At 38.9% G+C, this 15196-nt stretch overlaps 1 protein-coding gene across 1 annotated transcript in view; it reads right to left on the reverse strand.

The window, feature by feature from the left end:
- Nucleotides 1–228: 228 nt before the first annotated feature.
- Nucleotides 229–15196, reverse strand: part of LOC130960176 (disease resistance protein RPV1-like) — a 57600-nt gene continuing 42632 nt past the window's right edge. The window contains exon 10 of the mRNA XM_057885496.1: nt 229–686. Coding sequence (XP_057741479.1) covers nt 661–686 — 26 coding nt within the window. The 3' untranslated portion in view covers nt 229–660. The remainder of the gene's footprint in view (nt 687–15196) is intronic.

Genomic DNA, 15196 nt, shown 5'->3' on the forward strand with positions numbered 1-15196 from the left:
TGACACCAAACTTAAAATTTTTAGAAAACCAAAAGTAAATTTTTGAAAAACACAAAGAAAAATAACAAGAAAACACTAAACTTAAAAATTGAAACAAGATTTAAACAAAGAAAAATTGTTTTTGAAAGATTTTTGAAAGAAGGACTCAAAGAATGTAACACCCTACCATATAGAGTCTTATGCTTAAGTCATAATTCAGAGATGGCAAGGTATTACGACCTCTAAAATAAAAATTTAGTACATATAGTAGTATGAATGATTGATTATAACTAGGAGCCTTTGTAGAAAAAGGGGTAACAAAAATCGCAACTCGAAAGCGCAACACTCCGATCGATAACGTAGCGAACAAGGATAAACCAACGCGAGATTATATATATACAAAGGAGTGTCAAAAACAGGAATATCAAGACTCAAGATCCGGCTGCGAAGATAACCGGTCCGAGCTTAGCAATATATACATATGATAAAATAAGGAAAACCCCAAAGGAAACCCAAAAGGGACACAAAAACATAAAACCTATTCTCCAAAATCTCCCATAAGAGGAGTCATCACAGTTTATATTATTTAATGGAGATAAAAGTATCTAAGCAAAACATATAAACCAAAACATGGCCCCGAGAACAAAGGATCTTCGCAAATCTAGAAGTCTCCAGCATGCCTCAACGGGAAACCTCACGTCCTGCATCTGAAAACCACAAAATATGCATGGGTGAGAACCAATGGTCCCCAGCATGGTAACAGCTTCCACATATATAATACATAATAATAGAGGAAAGCCGAAGGCAATCCTAGAACTTCCTCCAGATAAAATTAAAGCTTATAAACAAGTTAAACCATAAAGGGCATCTAACTAAAGATCCTTCAGTCTAACTAATACTTCCCTTTCCAATTCCTTCAGACCTCCCAACCACCAGCAGGAGTATAATGTAGCAAACACAGTTATATCAAACAAGAAATATACAAATAGGAACAATTAAGGCATTTAGACAATTAGCAAATAATATGCAGTCAAGTAGGCAATCTCAAACAATTCACATAGTATGCATATGATGAATGCCTGTCCCTAGTGGCTGATGATATCACCTGTCGGTTATAGAGCCAACCCAACAAGTCCTGGCAGTTAACCATTGGACTGTCCCTCTGTCGTGTCTCCCCAACTTGAGTCATACTCAATATAAACTTGATCATAATCATGATCCATATCCATCACCCTCACTGGTGAATATTTATCCATCACCATCACTGGTGAATATTTTTGGGGGTGAGCTCGTCCGGGAATTTCACAGTGCCCGGCCACCCTGACGACATAGGGTTAACAGAGCTTCGAGTCTCAACCTAGAGCACGTGGTGGCTAGCCACTGCTTTCTCCCAGGGAAACTCTCATCTCCGATAATGGAAGTGCAACATTCACAATTCATTCAACAGCATATATATGCATTTATACATAGCCATAATCATGGCTCCGCCGTAACACGGCAATAATCCAGCCATCTAGCTCACGGTTAAATCCATAACTAGCCACCCGGCTCACGGTTAAATCCATAACCAGCCGTTTCATTAACAATTACAGCCTTTCGGCCTATGGCATAACAAGCACTTCCACCACCATCCTCCGCATCTCACATAATCATGCTTGATCCTCATTGATCATTCATTTTTCCCTTGCTTCACTCGCAAGTTACCACATTCACTAGCCCTTCTTCTCATAGCTAGACATATCATAATGATTTAAGACATAAGTGGTGAGATCGGAGGCTTAGAAGTATGAGATTTGGCTTTTAAAACTCAAAAATCAACTTTGGGATGAAAACAGGGCCACGTGTACGCGCACTCCACGCGCATGCGTGGATGGCCTCAAAAACTCATCGACGCGTATGCGTCATGCACGCTAACGCGTGGATTGACAAATACCCAAGCGACGCGCACGCGTCAGTCACGCGTACGCGTGGGTACTCTCGTGCCCCAGGCACAAAGCTGGCACAGTTTTCGCACAACTCTCTGGAAAATGGTTGGGCATTGGGTGCAGCACAATCGGCGCGCCCGCGCACATCACGCGCACGCGTGGATGGCGTTTTCTGGAAGAACGGCGCGTACGCGCCAAGTGCGTCCACACGCAAGGGGTCATTCTGCTAAAAATTTTCTAAGTTAAAAGCTGCAGAATTCACAGATTTAAACCCCAATCTTCCGACGGACATAACTTCCTCATTTTAAATCGTTTTTCACCCGTTCTTCAAACGGCATGGACATCACGGATCCAATTTCATTTCTAAATAGATTTGGCACAAAACAGAGATTTGTAGTTGATGAGCGGATAATTTATACGCTTTTTGGCATAGTTTTTACATAGTTTTTAGTAAGTTTAAGCTACTTTTAGGGATGTTTTCATTAGTTTTTATGTTAAATTCACATTTCTGGACTTTACTATGAGTTTGTGAGTTTTTCTGTGATTTCAGGTAAATTCTGACTGAAATTGAGGGATTTGAGCAAAACTCTGAAAAAGGCTGACAAAAGGACTGCTGATGCTGTTGGATTCTGACCTCCCTGCACTCGAAATGGATTTTCTGGAGCTACAGAACTCCAAATGGCGCGCTCTCAACGGCGTTGGAAAGTAGACATCCAGGTCTTTCCAGCAATATATAATAGTCCATACTTTATTCGAAGATTGACGACGTAACTTGGCGTTAAACGCCAAGTTCATGCTGCTGTCTGGAGTTAAACGCCAGAAAAACGTCATGATCCGGAGTTGAACGCCCAAAACACGTCATAACTCAAAGTTCAACGCCAAGAAATGCCTTAGCTCGTGGATTGATCAAGCTCAGCCCAAGCACACACCAAGTGGGCCCCGGAAGTGAATTTATGCATCAATTACTTACTCATGTAAACCCTAGTAGCTAGTCTAGTATATATAGGACATTTATCTATTGTATTAGACATCTTTGGTCTCAGTTTTGTTTTATTCTTCATCTTAGGAGATCATTGATCACGTTTTAGGGGGCTGGCCATTCGGCCATGCCTGAACCTTTCACTTATGTATTTTCAACGGTGGAGTTTCTGCACACCATAGATTAAAGGTGTGGAGCTCTGCTGTACCTCAAGTATTAATGAAGTTCTATTTTCTTTTATTCGGTCTCTATCTTATTCTTATTCCAAGATATTCATTCGTATCCAAGAACATGATGAATGTAATGAGTTAGATAACCCTCATTATTATTCTCACTTATGAACGCGCGTGATTGACAACCACTTTCGTTCTACATGCAACAGAGCTTGAATGTGTATCTCTTAGATTCCCCAACAGAATCTTCGTGGTATAAGCTAGATAGATGGCGGCATTTATGAGGATCTGGAAAGTCCAACCTTGTCTGTGGTGTTCCGAGTAGGATCCTGGGAATCCGGAAAGTCTCACCTTGTCTGTGGTATTCCGAGTAGGATTCCGGTAATGAATGACTGTGACGTGCTTCAAACTTGCAACCTGCTGGGCGTTAGTGACAGACGCAAAAGAATCAATGGATTCTATTCCAGTAGGAGCGGGAACCAACCGGTGATTGGCCGTACTGTGACAGAGTGCGTGGGCATTAGCTTTCACTGCGAGGATGGGATGTAGCTATCAACCATGGGTGATGCCTCCAGACTGGTTAGCTGTGCGAGTGACAGCCGCATAGGATATTTCCCCGAGAGGAAGAAAGTAGCCACAGCTGATGGTGAACCCCTATACAAAGCTTGCCATGGAAAGGAGTAAGAAGGATTGAGTGGAAGCAGTAGGAAGGCAGACGTCCGTGAGTCATACAGCATCTCCATACACCTATCTGAAATTCTCACCAATGAATCTACATAAGTATTTCTATCCTTTTTATTATTTATTTTCTATTTTATTATTCCTACCCTCGAACCCATAAATAATGTTTAATTCGCCTGACTGAGATCTACAAGGTGACCGTAGCTTGCTTCATACCAACAATCTCTGTGGATTCGACCCTTACTCACGTAAGGTTTATTACTTGGACGACCCAGTACACTTGCTGGTTAGTTGAACGGAGTTGTGAAAATAAACAGTGCCCTAAGAGTAAATACATACTAAAGCTCAAAAGATAGTAATCACAATTTCGTCCACCAAGTTTTTGGCGCCGTTGCCGGGGATTGTTCGAGTATGGACAACTGACGGTTCATCTTGTTGCTCAGATTAGGTAATTTTCTTTTCAAAAATCTTTTTCAAAAATTTTTCTTTTTATTTTTCGTTTTTCCAAACTATATTTTCGAAAAAAAAATTAATAAAAAATACAAAAAAATTAGAAAATCATAAAAATCAAAAATATTTTGTGTTTCTTGTTTGAGTCTTGAGTCAATTTTTAAGTTTGGTGTCAATTGCATGCTTTTAAAAATTTTTCTTGTATTTTTCGAAAATACCATGCATTCATAGTGTTCTTCATGATCTTCAAGTTGTTCTTGACAAGTCTTCTTGTTTGATCTTGATGATTTCTTGTTTTATGTTGATTGTTGTTTTTCATGTGCATTTTTTGTTTGTTAGAATCCATGCATTAAAGATTTCTAAGTTTGGTGTCTTGCATGTTTTCTTTGCATCAAAAAAATTTTTCAAAATTATGTTCTTGATGTTCATCATGATCTTCATAGTGTTCTTGGTGTTCATCTTGACATTCATAGCATTCTTGCATGCATCTTGTGTCTTGATCCAAAATTTTCATGTTTTGGGTCATTTTTGTGTTTTTCTTTAAAAATTTAAAAATCAAAAATATCTTTTCCTTATTTCCCTCCAAAATTTCGAAATTTTGGGTTGACTTGGTCAAAAATTTTTCAAAATTAGTTGTTTCTTACAAGTCAAGTCAAAATTTCAATTTTAAAAATCTTATCTTTTTAAAATCTTTTTCAAAAATCATATCTTTCTCATTTTTTTATATTTCTCGAAAATTTCAAAATTATTTTTCAAAATATTTTCAAAATCTTTTTCTTATCTTTACATCATATTTTCGAAAATTAGCTAACAATTAATGTGATTGGTTCAAAAATTTGAAGTTTGTTACTCTCTTGTTAAGAAAGGTTCAATCTTTAAGTACTAGAATCTTATCTTGTGGTTTCTTGTTAGTTAAGTAATTTTAAAAAATTAAATCTTTTTCAAAATATCTTTTCTTAAAAATCTTTTTATCTTTTATAAAATTTTATCTTTTTCAAAATTTGATTTCAAAATATCTTATCTAACTTCTTATCTTCTTATCTTTTTAAATTTTGATTTCAAATCTTTTTCAATCAACTAACTAACTTTTTGTTTGTTTCTTATCTTTTCAAAACCACCTAACTACTTTTCTCTCTCTTCTATTTTCAAAAATATCTCTCTCTTTTTCAAAAATTCTTTTTAATTAACTAATTGTTTCAAATTTTAATTTTAATTACATTTTATCTCTAATTTTCGAAAATTACTAACTCCTTTTTCAAAATTATTTTCGAAATTTCTCCTCTTCTCTTCTTCTATTTAATTATTTAATTACTAACACTTCTCTCCACCTCTCTTCATCTAAAATCCGAACCCTCTTCTTCATTCTTCTACCCCCTTCTTTTTCTACTAACATAAAGGAATCTCTATACTGTGACATAGAGGATTCCTCTTCCTTTTCTTGTTTCTTCTCTTTCATATGAGCAGGAACAGGGATAAAGGCACTCTTGTTGAAATTGATCCAGAACCTGAAAGGACTCTGAAGAGAAAATTAAAAGAAGCTAAAATTACAACAATCCAGAAGAGACCTTCTAGAAATTTTTGAACAAGAGAAAGAGATGGCAGAAGAAAATAATAATAATAATGCAAGGAGAATGCTTGGAGACTTCACAAAGCCAACGTCCAAGTTTGATGGAAGAAGCATCTCCATTCCTGCCATTGGAGCCAATAACTTTGAGCTTAAGCCTCAACTAGTTGCTTTAATGCAACAAAACTGCAAGTTTTATGGACTTCCATCTGAAGATCCTTACTAGTTTTTAACTGAGTTCTTGCAGATCTGTGACACTGTAAAGACAAATGGAGTTAATCCTGAAGTCTACAGACTCTTGCTTTTCCCTTTTGCTGTAAGAGACAGAGCTAGAGTATGGTTGGATTCACAACCCAAGGATAGCCTGGACTCATGGGATAAGCTTGTCACTGCATTCTTAGATAAGTTCTTTCCTCCTCAAAAGCTGAGCAAGCTGAGAGTGGATGTTCAAACCTTCAAGCAAAAAGATGGTGAATCCCTCTATGAAGCCTGGGAAAGATACAAGCAGCTGACCAAGAGATGTCCATCTGACATGTTTTCAGAATGGACCATATTAGATATATTTTATTATGGTCTCTCTGAATTTTCGAAAATGTCATTGGACCATTCAGCAGGTGGATCTATTCACCTGAAGAAAACGCCTGAAGAGGCTCAAGAACTCATTGACATGGTTGCAAACAACCAGTTCATGTACACTTCTGAGAGGAATTCAGTCAACAATGGCATACCTCAGAAGAAAGGAGTTCTTGAAATTGATGCTCTGAATGCCATATTGGCTCAGAACAAAGTGTTGACTCAACAGGTCAACATGATCTCTCAAAATCTGAATGGATTGCAACATGCATCCAACAGTACTAGAGAGGCAGCTTCTGAAGAAGCTTATGATCCTGAGAACCCTGCCATGGCAGAGGTTAATTACTTAGGTGAACCTTATGGAAACACCTATAACTCATCGTGGAGAAATCATCCAAATTTCTCCTGGAAGGATCAACAAAAACCTCAACAAGGTTTTAACAATGGTAGACGTAATAGGCTAGGTAATAGCAAGCCATATCCATCATCTTCTCAGCAACAGATAGAGAATTCTGAACAAAACAATTCTAATTTAGCAAATATAGTCTCTGATCTGTCAAAGGCCACTTTTAGTTTCATGAATGAAACAAGATCCTCTATTAGAAATCTGGAGGCACAAGTGGGCCAGCTGAGTAAGAAAGTTATTGAAACTCCTCCCAGTATTCTCCCAAGCAATACAGAAGAAAATCCAAAAGGAGAGTGCAAGGCCATTGACATAGTCAAAGTGGCCGAATGCACAAGGGAGGAGGAGGACGAAAATCCCAGTGAGGAAGACCTCCTGGGACGTTCCTCAAACAAGAAGGAGTTTCCTATTAAGGATCCAAAGGAATCTGAGGCTCACCTAGAGACCATAGAGATTCCTTTAAATCTCCTTCTGCCATTCATGAGCTCTGAAGAATATTCATCCTCTGAAGAGAATGAAGATGTGACTGGAGAGCAAGTTGCTCAATACTTAGGAGCTATCATGAAGCTGAATGCCAAGCTGTTTGGTAATGAGACTTGGGAAAGTGAATCTCCCTTGCTCATTAGTGAACTAGATACTTGGATTCAGAGAACTCTACCCCAAAAGAAATAAGATCCTGGCAAGTTTCTAATACCTTGTACCATTGGCACCATGAGCTTTGAAAAAGCTCTATGTGATCTGGGGTCAGGGATAAATCTTATGCCACTCTCTGTAATGGAGAAGCTGGGGATCATTGAGGTACAACCTGCCTTGTTCTCATTACAATTGGCAGATAAGTCCATAAGACAAGCTTATGGAATAGTAGAGGACGTGCTAGTAAAGGTAGAAGGCCTTTACATCCCTACTGATTTCATAATCCTAGACACTAGGAAGGAAGATGATGAATGCATCATCCTAGGAAGACCTTTCCTAGCCACAGCAGGAGCTGTGATAGATGTCAACAGAGGTGAGTTAGTCCTTCAATTAAATGGGGACTACCTTGTGTTTCAGGCACATGGCCATCCCTCTGTGACAAAAGAGAGTAAGCATGAAGAGCTTCTCTCAGTTCAGAGTCAAGAAGAGCCCACACAATCAAACTCTAAGTTTGGTGTTGTGAGGCCACAACCAAACTATAAGTTTGGTGTTCAAACCCCATATCCAAACTCTAAGTTTGGTGTTGGGAATACCACACACTAAATTGACCTGATCACCATGTGGCTCCATGAGAGCCACTGTCAAGCTATTGACATTAAAGAAGCGCTTGTTGGGAGGCAACCCAATTTTATTTATCTAATTTTATTTTATTTTGTTTCTTTGTTATTTTTGTGTCTTATTAGGTACATGATCATGAGGAGTCACAAAAAAAATCAAAAAAAAATTAAAAACAGAGTCAAAAACAGAAGAAAAAAATTTTTCACCCTGGAAGCAGCGCAGACTGGCGTTCAACGCCAATAAGGTGCATCTTGCCAGCGTTCAACGCCAGAACAGAGCACCATTCTGGCGCTGAACGCCCAATACAAGCAACAACCTGGCGTTAAACGCCAGGATGCGCACACAGAGGACAAACTGGCGCTGAACGCCAGAAACAAGCATGAAACTGGCGTTCAACGCCAGAAACATGCATTACATGGGCGTTTAACGCCCAGAACATGCACCAATGGGCGTTTAAACGCCAGAATGTTGCATGAAGGCAATTTACACGCCTAAATGGTGGAGGAATGGTATTTGTTTTCACCTCAGGATCTGTGGACCCCACAGGATCCTCACCTCAGGATCTGTGGACCCCACAGGATCCCCACCTAACATATTCACACCTTACCTTCTAATCCTAGTTTTTGTGAATGTGATCACTCTTCCCCATGTCACACTTCCCAACATCTTCTTCATCAATCACCTCAATTCCTCTTCCCAATTACCCCATTCACCATTCACATCAACCCCCTCTTCCCCATAAACCCCACCTACCTCCATAAAATTCAAATTCACTTTCCCACCCATTCCCACCCAAATTGGCCGAACCTATACCCTCCCCTCTCCCTATAAATACCCTTCCATTCTTCATCATTTTCACACAACACAAATACCTTCTTCTCCCATATAGCCAAACCCACTCTTCTCCCTCTCTTCCAATATTCTCTCCTTCTTCTTCTACTCTTCTTCTCTTTCTTGCTCGAGGACGAGCAAATTTTAAGTTTGGTGTGGTAAAAAGCCTAAGCTTTTTATTTTTTCATTCACCATCAATGGCACCCAAGACCGGAGTTTCCTCAAGAAAAGGAAAAGGAAAGGCAAAAGCTTCCACATCCGAGTCATGGGAGAAGGAGAGATTTATCTCCAAAAGCCATCAAGACCACTTCTATGATGTTGTGGCAAAGAAGAAAGTGATCCCCGAGGTCCCTTTCAAACTCAAGAAAAATGAGTATCCGGAGATCCGACATGAAATTCAAAGAAAAGGTTGGGAAGTCTTAGCCAACCCCATGCAACAAGTCGGAATTCTAATGGTTCAAGAGTTCTATGCCAATGCATGGATCACTAGGAACCATGACCAAAGTATGAACCCAAGCCCCAAGAATTATCTCACAATGGTTAGGGGGAAATACTTGGATTTTAGTCCGGAAAATGTGAGGTTGGCGTTTCACTTACCCATGATGCAAGGTGATGAACGCCCCTACACAAGAAGGGTCAACTTTAACCAAAGGTTGGACCAAGTCCTTATGGACATATGTGTGGAAGGTGCCCAATGGAGAGTAGACTCCAAAGGCAAGCCAGTCCAACTAAGAAGACTGGACCTCAAACCTGTGGCTAGAGGATGGTTGGAATTCATTCAAAGATCCATCATCCCTACAAGCAACCGATCTGAAGTTACTGTGGATCGGGCCATCATGGTTCATAGCATCATGATTGGAGAGGAGGTGGAAGTTCATGAAGTCATCTCCAATGAACTCTACAAAATAACTGACAAGCCTTCACCAATGGCAAGGCTAGCCTTCCCCCACCTTATATGCCATCTATGTTACTCAACTGGAGTTATCATAGAAGGAGATGTTTCCATTGAAGAAGACAAGCCCATCACCAAGAAAAGGATGGAGCAATCAAGAGAAGTTCCTCACGGCCATCAAGAAGAACATGAGGAAGTTCATCATCAACAAATGCCTCAAGGAATGCACTTTCCTCCCAACAACTATTGGGAGCAACTCAATAACTCTTTAGAAGATTTGAGCCATAATGTTGAACAATTAAGGGTGGAACATCATGAGCACTCCATCATTCTCCAAGAAATAAGAGAAGATCAAAGAGCAATGAGGGAGGAGCAACAAAGGCAAGGAAGGGACATAGAAGAGTTGAAGAACATCATTGGTCCTTCAAGAAGAAGACGCCACTAAAGGTGGATTCATTCCTTGATCTTTATTTCTTTCTGTTTTTTGGTTTTTTAAGTATTATGTTTATCTATGTTTTGTGTCTTTCTTTCATGATCATTAGTATGTAACCATGCCTTAAAGCTATGAAATAAAATCCATTAGTCCTTCACCTCTCTTAAAAGAAAAATGTTTTAATTCAAAAGAACAAGAAGTACATAATTTTCGAAATTATTATTGAATTTAGTTTAATCATATTGATGTGGTGACAATGCTTTTTGTTTTCTGAATGAATGAATGAACAGTGCATATGTCTTTTGATCTTGTTGTACATGAGTGTTAAAATTGTTGGTTCTTGAAAGAATGATGAACAAAGAGAAATGTTATTGATGATCTGAAAAATCATGAAATTGATTCTTGAAGCAAGAAAAAGCAGTGAATGGCAAAAGCTTGCGAAAAAAAAATGGAGCTAAAAAGAGTATACAGAAAAAGAAGGAGTAGTAGAAAAAGCCAATAGCCCTTAAAACCAAAAGGCAAGGGTAAAAAGGATCCAAGGCTTTGAGCATCAATGGATAGGAGGGCCCAAGGAAATAAAATCCAGGCCTAAGCGGCTAAATCAAGCTGTCCCTAACCATGTGCTTGTGTCATGAAGGTCCAAGTGAAAAGCTTGAGACTAAGTGGTTAAAGTCGTGATCCAAGGCAAAAGAGTGTGCTTAAGAGCTCTGGACACCACTAACTGGGGACTTTAGCAAAGCTGAGTCACAATCTGAAAAGGTTCACCCAGTTATGTGTCTGTGGCATTTATGTATCCGGTGATAATACTGGAAAACAAAGTGCTTAGGGCCACAGCCAAGACTCAAAAGTAGCTGTGTTCAAGAATCAACATGCTTGACTAAGAAAGTCAATAACACTATCCCAAATTCTAAGTTCCCCAGAGACGCCAATCCCTCTAAACTACAAAGGAAAAAGTGAGATGCCAAAACTGTTCAGAAGCAAAAAGCTACAAGTCCCGCTCATGTAATTAAATTAATATTCATTGATATTTTGGACTTTATAGTATATTCTCTTCTTTTTATCCTATTTGATTTTCAGTTGCTTGGGGACAAGCAACAATTTAAGTTTGGTGTTGTGATGAGCGGATAATTTATACGCTTTTTGGCATAGTTTTTACATAGTTTTTAGTAAGTTTAAGCTACTTTTAGGGATATTTTCATTAGTTTTTATGTTAAATTCACATTTCTGGACTTTACTATGAGTTTGTGTGTTTTTCTGTGATTTCAGGTAAATTCTGACTGAAATTGAGGGATTTGAGTAAAACTCTGAAAAAGGCTGACAAAAGGACTGCTGATGCTGTTGGATTCTGACCTCCCTGCACTCGAAATGGATTTTCTGGAGCTACAGAACTCCAAATGGCGCGCTCTCAACGGCGTTCGAAAGTAGACATCTAGGGCTTTCCAGGAATATATAATAGTCCATACTTTATTCGAAGATTGACGATGTAACTTGGCGTTAAACGCCAAGTTCATGCTGCTGTCTAGAGTTAAACGCCAGAAAAACGTCATGATCCGGAGTTGAACGCCCAAAACACGTCATAACTCAAAGTTCAACGCCAAGAAATGCCTTAGCTCGTAGATTGATCAAGCTCAGCCCAAGCACACACCAAGTGGGCCCCGGAAGTGAATTTATGCATCAATTACTTACTCATGTAAACCCTAGTAGCTAGTCTAGTATATATAGGACATTTATCTATTGTATTAGACATCTTTGGTCTCAGTTTTGTTTTATTCTTCATCTTAGGAGATCATTGATCACGTTTTAGGGGGCTGGCCATTCGGCCATGCCTGAACCTTTCACTTATGTATTTTCAACGGTGGAGTTTCTGCACACCATAGATTAAAGGTGTGGAGCTCTGCTGTACCTCAAGTATTAATGAAGTTCTATTTCTTTTATTCGGTCTCTATCTTATTCTTATTCCAAGATATTCATTCGTATCCAAGAACATGATGAATGTAATGAGTTAGATAACCCTCATTATTATTCTCACTTATGAACGCGCGTGATTGACAACCACTTTCGTTCTACATGCAACAGAGCTTGAATGTGTATCTCTTAGATTCCCCAACAGAATCTTCGTGGTATAAGCTAGATAGATGGCGGCATTTATGAGGATCTGGAAAGTCCAACCTTGTCTGTGGTGTTCCGAGTAGGATCCTGGGAATCCGGAAAGTCTCACCTTGTCTGTGGTATTCCGAGTAGGATTCCGGTAATGAATGACTGTGACGTGCTTCAAACTTGCAACCTGCTGGGCGTTAGTGACAGACGCAAAAGAATCAATGGATTCTATTCCAGTAGGAGCGGGAACCAACCGGTGATTGGCCGTACTGTGACAGAGTGCGTGAGCATTAGCTTTCACTGCGAGGATGGGATGTAGCTATCAACCATGGGTGATGCCTCCAGACTGGTTAGCTGTGCGAGTGACAGCCGCATAGGATATTTCCCCGAGAGGAAGAAAGTAGCCACAGCTGATGGTGAACCCCTATACAAAGCTTGCCATGGAAAGGAGTAAGAAGGATTGAGTGGAAGCAGTAGGAAGGCAGACGTCCGTGAGTCATACAGCATCTCCATACACCTATCTGAAATTCTCACCAATGAATCTACATAAGTATTTCTATCCTTTTTATTATTTATTTTCTATTTTATTATTCCTACCCTCGAACCCATAAATAATGTTTAATTCGCCTGACTGAGATCTACAAGGTGACCATAGCTTGCTTCATACCAACAATCTCTGTGGATTCGACCCTTACTCACGTAAGGTTTATTACTTGGACGACCCAGTACACTTGCTGGTTAGTTGAACGGAGTTGTGAAAATAAACAGTGCCCTAAGAGTAGATACATACTAAAGCTCAAAAGATAGTAATCACAATTTCGTCCACCAGTAGTCCAAGTTATGTCCCGTCAAAGTATGCCCATAAACCATATTTTTCATACAAAACCACAAGGTGCCATTTTCAAAACAAGCTATTTTCAACTCTTTTCAAAATCAATCAAAACATGCCAATTTCATCCCTTTCCTTTTAAATCAATCAAAATATATCAAATTCAACGTCAAGCCTCCTCAACTCACACATTGACATATTACCACAATTTACCAAAATCACTACCTCATCATTTTAACCCACTTCACTCAAGTGGCTCAAACCCAAACACATTGACATATCACATACTCTTCCTCATGCTAATTTTCAACAACACCAATTCCAATAAATCACCATTGTACACAATCAATATCATACTCACCATCAACATGGTTCAACCCACAATTCAACCATAACCAATCATCAAGCATATATCACAACATGCATATTTCTCATACATCATACCACTAAGGCATCAATAATCATCATCACATATATGACCACATCATATATCTCAATCATTCAACAACATCAACCATTCAATGCCTATCTTAGGGCCTCTAGCCTAAGTATTTCCTACCACATTACATATTAGATACGGGAAACCGAAACCATACCTTAGCCGATTTCCCAAGCTCAACCGGAGCACTTCCAAACCACTTATCCACAAGCTCTCAAGGCCTCAATACCTCCAAGAACAGATTTTTCACCACCAAATCCCTTTTTCAAGCTTTTCAAAATCACCAATCATGCTCTAATATTCACATATACACAACCTAAGCCACAATCATCATACCCATACACAACATCTCAATACCCAAACATCATAGAACAACAAAATTACACTAGGGTTGAGAATCTTACCACACCCAAGGTCCAAGGAGACAAGATTAACCTTCTCCTTCAAGAGAGTTGGGTCCTATAACATCAAAGAGCCCAAAATCTCAACATTTTTGCTCATAAAACTCGAAAACAAGGCTGGAATTTCGAAGAGCAAAACGTGGCTTACCTCAAGATTAATTGTATGGGTTTTGTAGAGCTCTCCGTGGTGAACGCGTTGCCGCAAACGGTGCGGCAATCGGAGCTCTAGATCAAAAGTTATGGTGGTTTGAAGATCAAGTGAGAGAAAGAACTTGAGAGAGTGTTCTTCCCTCCATGGCCTCCATTTTCAGCATGTGAGTGTGTTTAGTGAGGAGAGAGAATGCTGAAAACTAGGGTTTTAGTCTAGTTATATTGGGCCAAGGGCCCACTTTGGGTCCGGTTGGCCCGGTTTGGCCCGTTCGGTCCAATCTTGGTCCGAATTTCATAAAATTGGTACCGAAATTCTCGTCTCAATCTCCTCTATCACATTTAGCCATAAAATCATATTTTGGGCTTTCTAGAATAAATTCTCATTTATGGGTTAATTAGCTGTTAATTAACCGGGTTTTACAAAGAACATAAACACAAGGACTCAAAGACAATTCTGAGGATGCCAAAAATAAACTATATGAAAAAGGTTTTTGAAAGAGTTTAAAATTTTTTGAAATTGAAAAGCATGAACATTCAGAATTCAAACTAAGAACATGAATTAAACAAAGAAAAGAAAAATATTTTTGAAAAAGGTTTTGAAATTTTTGAAAATTTGAAGAAGAAGAAAATAAAAATAAAAGACTTTAATCAAAGTTATACTCTTGCAAAAATCAAAGACTTAACAAGAACATAAATTGAACAAAGAAAAGAAAAATATTTTTGAAAAGGTTTTCATTATTTTTTTTCGAAAATTAGAGAAGAAAGCAAAAATCAAAAGACTCAAATAAAATAAAAATTACCTAATCTAGGGAGTAAGACAATCCTTCAGTTTGTCCAAAATCAACAATCCCCGGCAATGGCGCCAAAATCTTAGTGCGTGTGTACGCTAAACCCACACTATTTCGTACAGCAGCAGTACTAGCAAGTGCACTGGGTCGTCCAAGTAATACTTGAGTGAGTCAGGGTCGATCCCACGAGGATTGTGGCTTGAAGCAAGCTATGGTTGTTCTGCAGGTCTTAGTCAGATGGAATCAGAAGGTTGTTAATTGTACGTTGATTGATTATATGTAAATGCTTGGATGGGATAAAACCAATTGGATTAGCTATTAGGAATTATATGCTGGGAATAGAGTTGAGAGTCGGAGT

Source organism: Arachis stenosperma, chromosome 2 (assembly GCF_014773155.1).
Source record: "Arachis stenosperma cultivar V10309 chromosome 2, arast.V10309.gnm1.PFL2, whole genome shotgun sequence".
NCBI classification, from domain to species: domain Eukaryota; kingdom Viridiplantae; phylum Streptophyta; class Magnoliopsida; order Fabales; family Fabaceae; genus Arachis; species Arachis stenosperma.